The 10,827-nt window shown below is 47.9% G+C and overlaps 1 protein-coding gene across 1 annotated transcript in view; it reads left to right on the top strand.

Annotated features, from left to right (window-relative positions):
* The window catches only part of NKD1 (NKD inhibitor of WNT signaling pathway 1), a 129,466-nt gene extending 120,889 nt beyond the window's left edge, over positions 1-8,577 (top strand). Inside the window, exons 7-10 of the mRNA XM_044427799.1 lie at positions 80-227; positions 823-907; positions 6,037-6,167; positions 7,178-8,577. Coding sequence (XP_044283734.1) covers positions 80-227; positions 823-907; positions 6,037-6,167; positions 7,178-7,752 — 939 coding nt within the window. The 3' untranslated portion in view covers positions 7,753-8,577. The remainder of the gene's footprint in view (positions 1-79; positions 228-822; positions 908-6,036; positions 6,168-7,177) is intronic.
* Positions 8,578-10,827: the final 2,250 nt, after the last annotated feature.

Below are 10,827 nucleotides of genomic sequence, written 5' to 3' on the forward strand. Positions count from 1 at the left end.
GACGAAGGAGGACACAAAACATGTAATTCAGGCTCTTAATGCATTTGCTTTCTTCTGCGTGTTTCCACCTTAATTCTAGGACATTACCAGCTTGCTTCACACCATCTATGAAGTAGTTGATGCCTCAGTAAATCACTCCCCCAGTTCCAGCAAAACGTTGCGGGTGAAGCTCACTGTGGCGCCGGATGGGAGTCAAAAGAAGAAAGGCATTCTGCTGAATCACGCCGGTAAGTGTTTAGCGCAGGGGTCTCAAACGCAACTTCCCTGGGGGTCGCTGGAAGTAGAGGCAGGCTGGGCAAGGCTGGGCTGCATCAAGCGGTGGTGGTGGGCCGCTCATCCCACGGCCGGCCCGGGCACCGCCGGCACTTTGAAGGCCGCAGGGCCCCTCCTCCGTGCCCGGCCCGGCCATTGGCCCGCGGGCTGCGAGTTTGAGACCCCTGGTCTAAAGAGTAATGTCCAGATGAATAGAGGTATTATGCAGAGAATTACGCATCAGCCAAAGGAAAGTGCTGTAAAGCACCTTTGGCCCTCTACCAGTGGCTCAGGCGCAACAGGTTCTTTCGGATCATCTGCTCTCTTTGAAATGGCTGGGGAGTGAACCTGAGACTTCTTGCATTGCAAGGCATGTCCTCTTAGGCAGAGCCACAGCCTCTCCTCCGCTAACTGGAGAACCAGTCAATGCATGCCGGATCTTTCCTCCACCCACCTCTCCAAGGGTGGCTACATGAAGAATTAAGGGGAGATGACACTGTTTGTTGAACTTTTAAAGAGAGTCGATAATAACAGGGCAAAATAACATGTTGCTTTTGTGTCATGGGACAGACCTACAAAGCTCAAAGCACCGAGCGGAGAGCAAAGCCAACGAAGAACAGAGGAATTGCGAAAAGAAGCAGAGGGGTTCCATCAGGTAAGGCGGAATGAAACTTCCCCCATCTCATTAATATGGATCTAGCCAAAGCAGATATTTATTTAAATTTGGTTCAAGCAGCTATGTCTTCTGCTTTCTTCAGTTTTTGAACTCTAGAGTAAGCTCAGGTCCAAGTCTAGATCTTTAAAGTTCCTCTTTTCCTTCCACCCAACGTACATACTTGCAGTCCAGTTAAATTGGTGGACCTTCACCAACTCTGGAGTACAAATGAAGCTAGCTAGCTGCTGGACGGACAAAGTAACTCTGTTTTGGCCTTTGGTGACAGTGATGGTTCGGTCCTTAGCCTGGTGTCCTCTCTCTGTTGGACTGCAACTCCCAGAATGCTTGTTGCCGAACGCAGCTGAAGGATTCAAGATTGAGGAGGCTAGTCTGAAGGTCTAAAGCTGAGTGGGGCTTTGGATCTGAGTTGGGAAGTTAGCGGTGGGCTCCCTTCCAACTTTGATGTGGTGGATAGCAGTGCCTCCTGGTGGCTTTGTCCAGGTTGTCACACTGACACCTCCAAGCTTGGGCTGACGTGGACAAGGCCTGGCCAACCAGGTCTTCTCACCTGAGTGGAGATGAAATAGCCCTTTGTTTGCGCAACTGCCTTGTTATCGTGAGGTAAATTTTTGTGTCGTGGACTTTTGATCATTTGCTTGATACCATGGCATGATGATGTGGGCAGCTGCAATGAACTGCCTGTTGGAGGAGAATAAGGGGCTGTGGAATTTCAGGGGGAACAGACCAGGTCTTTCAGCAGGCCCGGTGGAATGCTCTTGCTTTCCCATGTTAGCTCCTCTGTGGAACCTGCTGCTACACCTGCTGGTGGGGATGGCCAAGGACGCAGGAACCTCTTCCATGAGATGGCGTTCAGCATCCTGACCAACACTCCTCCTTTCTTGAATCTCCGTTCCCTTCCTCCGATGGTACTCACAGGGATAACCAGATCTTGGGTGGGTGGGAAATTCCAGCTGGAGAAAATGATGCTGGGAAAGGGGCAAGTTCTCACTCACCTGTATTAACCCCCAAGGCGTAGCACTGTGTGAAGGTGCAGTTGGCCATTAGCGGAGAAGCCCATCCACAGGAGGTCCAGCCAAGAATCCGTCAGCACCTGGCCCTGTGCAGTCCTTGCGGCTGCAATCCTATACCCACCTACCTGCAGAATTATCCCAGAGTTAAGTTCCACGAGGCAGCTAGTGCTGGTCCGTTGCTACCTTGTCAACAGATGAGTCCTGCTAATGAACTTAGAGCAGGATTTATAGCAGTAGGCAAGAACATTGCATGGGGAAGATAAATGGTGCTTCTCATGAACCGTCTGAGGGAAAGAATTGTGTGTGCTTTAAAAACAATGTGCAGAAATGCCCTGCAGACAGGAGTTTAAAAGTGTTTTGTTTTGCTTTGCTTTTTTTTCTGGTGTGGCTCAGGGGTGCATCAGTCTCCAGAAAAGTGAAGAGAGAGTGCTCTCTTTCATGCACAGCTGCAGGGATTGCTGCAGCCTCAAAAAAGTTAGATGAAACAGGCCTATTTGAAGTTGTGTCTCCCTGAAGGAACATGTGTGTTGTGGAGGCTGCCAGTCTGGGAAAGAAGCTTTGTTTCTCCGAAAAACATCTTGTCATGACATTGGCAAAGATTGGCAGAGAGGAACATTTGGCTAAGCCTTGCCTTCCTGTCCTGCGTCTTCCTCCTGCTTATTTGTGCTTTTTGATGTCGGGTCCTCGGGGCACTGTGTGGGCAGCAGCACATGGGGCGGGGGGTGTGTGATGGGATGAAAGCATTGGTTTGAGAATTGCCCTTTCTGTGTGAGACGTTAAGGGCACAATCCTCCGCCCCTTGGCCTTGATGTGCACAAGCCTCCAGACTCAAAGGCTTACGTGTATCCTCTGCCTGGTGCACTCTGGAGAAGACTTTGTGAGTACCCAGGGGTGGCAGAAGGATGAGCACGTGGATCCTGGATCAATTCAACCCTGAACTTTCCCTGGAAGCAAAAATGACAAAACTGTCGTACTTCGGACACATCATGAGAAGGCAAGGCCCTCTGGAGAAGACATCCTGTTAAGGAAAGTCTAAGGCAGAAGATGGGTGGACTTCTGAAATGGGTGAGATGGGTGGACTCCATCAAGGAAGCCCCAGTCTTGAGTTTGCAAAAGCTGAGCAAGGTTATCAAGGGCAGGATGATTTGATTTGATTTATACATGGGTTTATAGGCTGCTTATAACTGTTGAGGCCTTCCTAAATGTCTTACAGGACAATTTTTGGAGGACACAGCACATAAAAACAATGCAAATAATTCTATTTCCCCTCAAAATGTTGGGAGGCTGTAAGATTGCATCCTACAGTAACTTTACATTTGTAAAGCAAAACCAAAACCACTGTGGCTATTTCTCCTTTTTCTACTCTACAGTAGGTGTAGGACACGTAATCTGGAATGGAACCCTAGTGCAGAAGTAGGGGGACTTTTATGATCTGGGTTGGGGTCCTACAACTACTCTGTAGTAAAATGAAGAAGTAAAAAGATGTAGCTGCTAGACATAATTTTAAAGTAATATTTGTTACTTCAAATTTTTAGCACCTTTTACTGGGAGTTAAAAAGACAGGTAAAACTTGATGAAGAGCCCTGGGGAACCTGAAAGCTTGTATCCCTCTACAGACCTTATCTTCTAATGCAAGTTCTTTCCCCTTTTTATAACATGCATGCTTAACCTGTGGAATTTTTCCCTGTAGGGCGCAGTATTAGCTACTTGTCAAGAATGTAAAGAACAATGAAATACAGTTGTGGATAGATCGAACAACAGTTTTTAGCTCTGGTTGCTAAAACTCAGCCTGCATATTTACAGTGGGGTGTTTGTGGGGTAACAGTGAGGAAGGCCTTGAGTTTTTTATGTTCCGGGGTCTTTCTCATTGGCTGTTATGGGGAGGAGGATGCTAAACATAATCAGTCTGTGGAAATGACCCATCAGGGCTTCCCTTCTTTAGTTTTCTTGGTATTTCCTGTGCCATGATGGTGCAGAAAGAGGATGAGTTGCACAGGACAGGAGAAGTGGGGAATAAAGAAGTCCTGATTTATTTATTGCATGTGAGCAGTAGCAGAAATGTCCCTGAAAGGGTTCAGCAGCTTCCTGTATTCTTGTCTCTCATGTTCTTTGAAGAAATTGTTCACTACATAGACAGTTCTGTTCCAAGCAGGGCATCTGATTGTGTGGAATTCTTGGCTGAAACGCTCTTCAAAGATTCTTTCTCTTTCCTCTTTGCTTGTTTGGCTCAGAAAGGGCTGGTATTTCAGATATTCATTCTCAGGAAATAGTTCGGCTATAAATAAAGCGGTGGTGCTGGACTGGGAAGAGAGAGTTGGATGTGCGGGGCTGGCAATGGACGTGGTTTATTCAACCTCTCCCAGGCCCAGTTGGGGAGTGTGGTTTTTACCTTCCAGGATTTTAAGCCTGCCGCCTCTCTCCCATTTGCCTGGCACAATGAGATGCGGGGAGGATGGAGTCATCAAACATGGTGGGTTGGATGCAGATTTGGGCTGGATCGACAGTGCTGTCAGAAGGGATTTCCCAGCCCCTTGAACATGCAACACTGGGGGTCAGTGGGCAGAAAAGCAGCCGCCGAGACCCCTTGCAAGAACCCATTCTCCCCGCCCTCTTTCCTAATTCTGGAGCAGGACTCAGGCAGTTGGTAGCAGCTGGAAGAAGGGGGCAAGGGAAGACGCTGCGGGCAAGCGGGCAAGCAAGCAAGCAAGCAAGCAAGCAGAGGAGCCGAAGGAGGTGGCCAGCTAGCCAGTAGCGGGCAGACAAGCAGTGGAAGGGGCTGAACAGAAAAGCAAAGAGGAGGAGGAGGAGGAGGAGGAGGAGGAGGAGGCGGAGCAAGGGCAAAAGAAAGTTTGATGAGGATCTCACCCAAGGATGATAGCAAGGAAGGAGCAAGTCCTGAAAACGGACGTGTGTGGCTGAAAGTGCCCTGGTACCCATGCGTCCCTGGTCTGCAAAACTACGACAAGGGTTTCCCCAAGCAAAAAAAGGTGGCCTGTCTCTGTACTACACAGAGGATTACGGGGTGGGTGTGGGGAGCTGTGTTGGGTGGGGTGTCCCCAAAGGGGTCTCCTCTGATCGCAGCCTTTCCTCTGGCAGAAGGCCCCTTCTCACGGGAGACAGATTCTCTGATCCGAGCCACTAACCACAGGAGACGCTTACATGGGCTTCCGAAGTATTCAGATTAAGGAAGATCTGTGGTGGACTGGGATTAACTCGGCAGAAGAAATGCTGTGATGTCTATTTAAGCAGGGTGTATATTCTTCCTAGGAGGATTCATACCAAGGCTGTCTAGAGCTCCCTGTGGCAATTGTGGGGCATTTCCTAACTCAGAAAAGGGAACATGTCATCTTTGCACCCCTGGATTGTGCGTGCCTATTAGAGCTCTCAGATATGCACTAGCTGGATTAGATGAGCCCTTGAAATTGCCTTCATCTTGTGCCAAAGCGCTGGTATGTTTAGCCCAGCACAGTCCAGCTGCAAAGTGCTTCCAAGGTCTCCAAGAAATTACTCGTCCTGGCCCTCTCCCTGAAGTCCTTTTAATTGGAGAAAGGGCTGTCTGAACAGCATCATGGGCCCCGGGCAAAGCAGTGTACTGGGGCCCCTACGACAACTACAGCTACTGTTAATTTCGGAAGGTTTCCCATTTTCCAAGGGTTAACATACACAGATTAGTATGGGGCCCACGGGCAAGTGCCCATCGGGCCCACGCGTTCAGGCGGCCCTGGCTGGAGACACCAAGAACTGAACCCAGTGCTTTCATCGTGTGACTTAATTTCTCCATGAATGAATAAGGAAGCCTTTCCCAAACTGGTACCATGGAATGGGGCAGCCTTGCCTAGAGGGTGGTGTTTTATACTGCAACTCTCAGCCATCCCAGCAAGCATAGGCAAGGGCGGGGATCATGAGTTTGCCATCCTGTGCATCTAGAGAGCACCAAGATGGAAGAGGTTGGAATACGATGCCATAAAGGAATTCCACACTAGGGTTCTGTGGGAGTTCTTGTGTTTCGTTCCAAGCAATGTGTGTTCTGGGCTTCAAAACAAGGTTTACTCTTGGAATGGAATTCTGATCTTAACGTGTTTGGCTCCCTGCTCACAGGAACCACCATGCTGAGGCCAGGCCCGAACAAAACGGATGCTACCGCCATTGCGTCGATGAAAATATTGAAAGGAGAAACCACTATTTGGATCTTGCAGGAATAGAAAACTATACATCAAAATTTGGGCCAGGTACGTTATACCTGTGCTTTTTATATAAGTTGAATCCCATCCCTTTTACTTGTTTCTTCAAATGGAGCTTTTAGACTTTTAAAAAATATTCTGCAGAATATGAAGCGCTTGCTGTAATTAGACTCATGTTAAAATTGCATTATAAGAAGATGGTGATAGGCTGGGATTAGATTAGGACACAGCTTTGAAGGTGGCATTTTATTAAGATCTAGCTCCAGGTTTTATACTGATTCAGGCATTCTGTAACTGAATAGGGCAAACGTGTGAAGAAAGGGGCACAGCAGCACCATCCAAATGCACCCATCACTTTCTGTTCATGGAAGGTGGCTGTTGGAAGAGAAAAGTATCCTGTATGCACGTCATTGAGGTTTAGAAATTTGTTTTACTAACAAGGGTTGCCACTTGGATAAAGAATTCCAAGCCCCTTCATCACACAGACAATAGTTTTACCCTTGCATGCACAGACTTATTTTTAGAAGAGGCCTAAGATAACATTTTAGGAGAATAATTCCTCCTTTGTATGCTAAATAATTGTATCCTAATAATGTATTTTTAAATGCTGTTGCTCATTTAAAGGTACATTTTAAGTTGATCCAAGAATTCTAATAATTCATCTAACCAGTTTATCACCTATGTTTTCAGCCATGTCTTTTTATTTTATTTATGTCTCACCTCTCTGCTAAAAAGATAGCCATCAAGGTGGCTAGCAATAAAACTCAGACTAATCCCGATTATTTGAATACGTCTGCTAACTTTTAGCAGTCAGAGTTTTTCCTTTCTAGCTCACCTGCCTCTGGGACATAGAAAGAATAAATTTGCATGGTTGATTGTCTTCATCTGTGCTCCATTGATGTCTTGTCATTGTATACCAACATTCATAATTAAGCTTGCCATCCTCAGCCCGCTTGCCTAGAATGAGTCCCGTCAAAATCAGTGGGAATGACTTTGAGCAAACATGCACGGACTTGCTGAGAGGTTGTGGGTGACCAGCTCCACTTGTTCCTTCTTAGGGTCTCCTCCAGTGGCTCAGAAACACAACCCACCAGTCCGAGTTGCAAACCAGACAAGATCCCGTTCCCATGAACCAGAAATCTTCCATGCCACCCAGCGAAGGTCGCCGCCAGCTGAGCATGGCCACATCAACTTAATGGAAGCTTCCTATGCAAAACTTGCGGAAATACAACAGCGGCTGCGGAGTCAAGACGCGAACAAGCACTTTATCAAGTCTCCCAAGGCGCAGAGTAAAAATGCAGCTTCTGCTAGCACGGGAAGGGTCATGAGGAGTAAACCCATTCCAGGGGCGTCTGTACCATTGGCCTCCCCTACCATTCGGGTTGGCCAAAACCTTCCTTACCTGCCCATGCAGTCTCAGCAGACTTTCAAGAAGCACAAGCAGAGGCCGAAAGAGCCTCATCAAGTGTGCAAAACCTTCCAGGCTCCCGGAACAGTTCTGGAGAAGGAGCATGTGAGAGATCTGCCCGCAGTCATCTTGTACGAAGGCCAAGTGGGGCAGATGATTCAGAGACACGAGCACCACCACCATCACGAGCACCACCACCATTATCACCACTTCTACCAGACATGAAATGGACCCACCGACTTCAGGGAGAAAACCATCCTATATGAAGGAGGCCCTTTGCTGCCACTGGGAATGAAAGGCATTGTTCTTATTAACATAATGTTCTGCTAGCACCTGTCTTAGGAGTTATATGAAAACACTAAAATTAATGATGATGATGATGCTATTAATAATAACAACCTAACACTATTTATATTATGTGGAACTGTATAACTTACTTTAATATCTTGTGGATTTTATTATTATTTTTTAAAGTTTGGCTTGTACAAACTCTCTCTCTCTCTCACTCTCTCTCACACACATGCGTGCAAGAGTGAACTGCCACAGCTATCCCAAGGGGTCTTCACACAAACTCCTCTTTGCATTCAGTGAACATGAGGAGGAGACGCTCGTGGGACCGCGTGCTCCACCACCAAGACTCGGTGCTGCCGCCATGTTGGATGTCCATGTGAAGGAATCGTGGGCCTCCAGGATGGGCTCCTGCCTTTGAAGAGGGACTGTGTCCAGCCAGGCTGCTTCCCTGAGGGGAGACGCTCGCTGTGCATCCGTTTGCACACCCAGAAAACTCCTTTTTGCAAACATCTGACGGAGGGTGGAGCACCGTTTCGGTGCTGGGAGGGACTCGTCCACACGGGCCATGGAACCCCTCCATGCACTGATGCAACGTGGGGTGGTGGCGTTTTGTGAGAAGACCCCTCTCAGTGCGCTTCTAACACACACCCCTTCCCCTGTGGTCCGAGAAGAGATGCAGCGATCCGGCTTGTCCCACCCGCTGGTATTGAGCCCGCCATCAGGGGAGCAATGTTTCCAGGTTCTGGACTCCGGGAATACAAACAGCTGCTACCTCTACAAAATTCAGAACTTCTTATTGATTGTATTGTGCTAATGGGGGAGCAGGGAGCGGCGGGCGGGGGGAGGTGTTTTTACTCTGTTTCATTCAAGTAGCCTATTTATGCTGTCCTTTTCACCTCCTTGCAAACTCTGGCTTAATATTAATGATGGGGAAATAATTCACTGTATTTGTCAACAGAACTGCAGTTTTCAATTGCTTTTCCTTCCTCCCTCCCTCCCTCCTTCCCTCCCTCCCTCTCTCTCTCTCATGGTCTGCCCTCTATGTATTGGGTAATATTTTAAACAGATATGTTGCTTTTCCTTATTGGCTGTTGGAAAACCACCTTAAGGAACGCCATCAGGTTAGGAACTCCATGCAAGTCCCATGGAATCCTGGCAACAGAAGAGGAACCTCAGAGTTAGGGGTGAGGGAGCACGGCCCCTCCACCCTGTTCACCACCCCCATGCCCAACATTAAGGGCCTGTTAGCATCCTTGGCCACTCGCTGGTTCCCAGCATTCCAAACAGCACAGCCAGCCATTCCGTGCGGCCTCCCAGTTGGATGTCATCAGGTGGGTTGGAGCTGGCGTCAGCTCCCCTTGTGTGGACCTCTCCAGGGTCTTATTGTCCACCAACCTCTCACAGGGTGGTCTGAAGATCAGGGCCAACAAGGTCAGTGTCTTTATGGAGTCCAGCTGAGGGTGCCACCTTCCACCACAGCAAGAAAAGCACGTACGACAGCAAAGTATCATTTTCCCTCATTGCAACTCAGCAGAGCCCTAAGTTGCCTTTGCTACCCAGCTTTTTCTTTCATTCCCATTTAGTTTCCCAAATTGTGTGCGTGTGTGCGTGTGCACATGTGTCACACAGGCACACACACAAACACACACTTTCTTTGTGAGAGAGCACTGGGAAGTATATGCTTTTCATTTTTAAGTGTTGACAAATATATATTAAAATATAAATATATATAAATATATAAATACGCACACTCTCAGGTACATTTTCTTGTGTTTTATAGAAATCTGTGGTTTTTGAGTATTAACGTTTTAATCTTAAAACAGTGACTCTGTAGGAAGGCTATAAAACACCTGTACACAGTCCTTTCCTACCCTGGGGGGGCCTCTTGATTTTGGGTCCTACCACACCTATCACTTCTGCCTGCTTCCTTTCTTAGAAGAACTTCCAGCTTAGTGTTGCTTTCAGTTCCTGCCTCTCACACTTTCCCTCGATGCCATGTTCCTGTCATTCCTTCCAGTTCCTTAAACAAAGATAAACCAAGGTCTTGAATGGCGTGGGTAACTTGTGGTCCTCCACATCCCGTTAGCCATCAGCGTTGACTTCTCCTGGCCAGGGCTGATGGGATTAGAAGACCAATACATCTGGAGGACAATAAATTACCCACACCTGGTCTACAACATTATTCATACCTTTGGCTTTAGGATGCAAACCTGGAACAAGCATGCCCAAAGAGTGGTCAACCAAGGTTTTCCTGTTGGGACCACCTGCTGGAGAATTTCAAGCCAAATCCAGCCACTGAAGAAGGAGCAGTTGGACCATCACAGAAACAAGAATAATGTGTGTAAGAGGGAGTGGTTTCTACACCAGTAGGTCTTGTGGTTTGTACCCTTTGGGTGTGGAGAGTCTTTGGCTCACCTCTGTGTCTCCCTTCTTCATAGCCCATTTCCAAAATGGGCCTTCTTTCTAACTCTGAGCACAGTCTTTCCGGGAAACGGCTGCTTACTAGCCAAGATCCAACAGCACATGGCAGCTCACTGTGGGTCATTCAGCCTAGAAGTACCGGGTTGCATATGCATTTCCTGCTTGGTTGGTGTTGGGACGTGCAAGCCCAGCAAGAGGTTGTGTAAGTGACCCTAAAACAAACCATGGGCTATGTGAAGGTTGTTGAAGCCTCACATATAACCTACACTTGCTAGGTTTGCATGGCAAAATACCCTCCCTGGCTGGGGGTTGCCTGTTCAAAATGGTGGCCGCATGCCTCACTGTCCAACCCACTGGTGGCCCCATTGTCGATGGGTAGACAATACTTTCCCATTGGTTCCCATTGGGCCCAAGCACTCTCTCGTTCAGCATATGAACCATTCTTTCCCCCGCAAATGGCAACAAGCATTGTCTCTTCGTCAGCAAGTGCAGAAACAGAAGCCCGTTTTGGCTTGCATGCACGAACCAGGATGCATTTAATGAGCAGTCTATCTCTGAGAGGCTCAGGCTACGGATGCAAGGCAACAT

The sequence above is a fragment of the Varanus komodoensis genome, unplaced genomic scaffold, assembly GCF_004798865.1.
Source record: "Varanus komodoensis strain SLA01 unplaced genomic scaffold, ASM479886v1 scaffold19, whole genome shotgun sequence".
In the NCBI taxonomy this organism is placed as follows: Eukaryota; Metazoa; Chordata; class Lepidosauria; order Squamata; family Varanidae; genus Varanus; species Varanus komodoensis.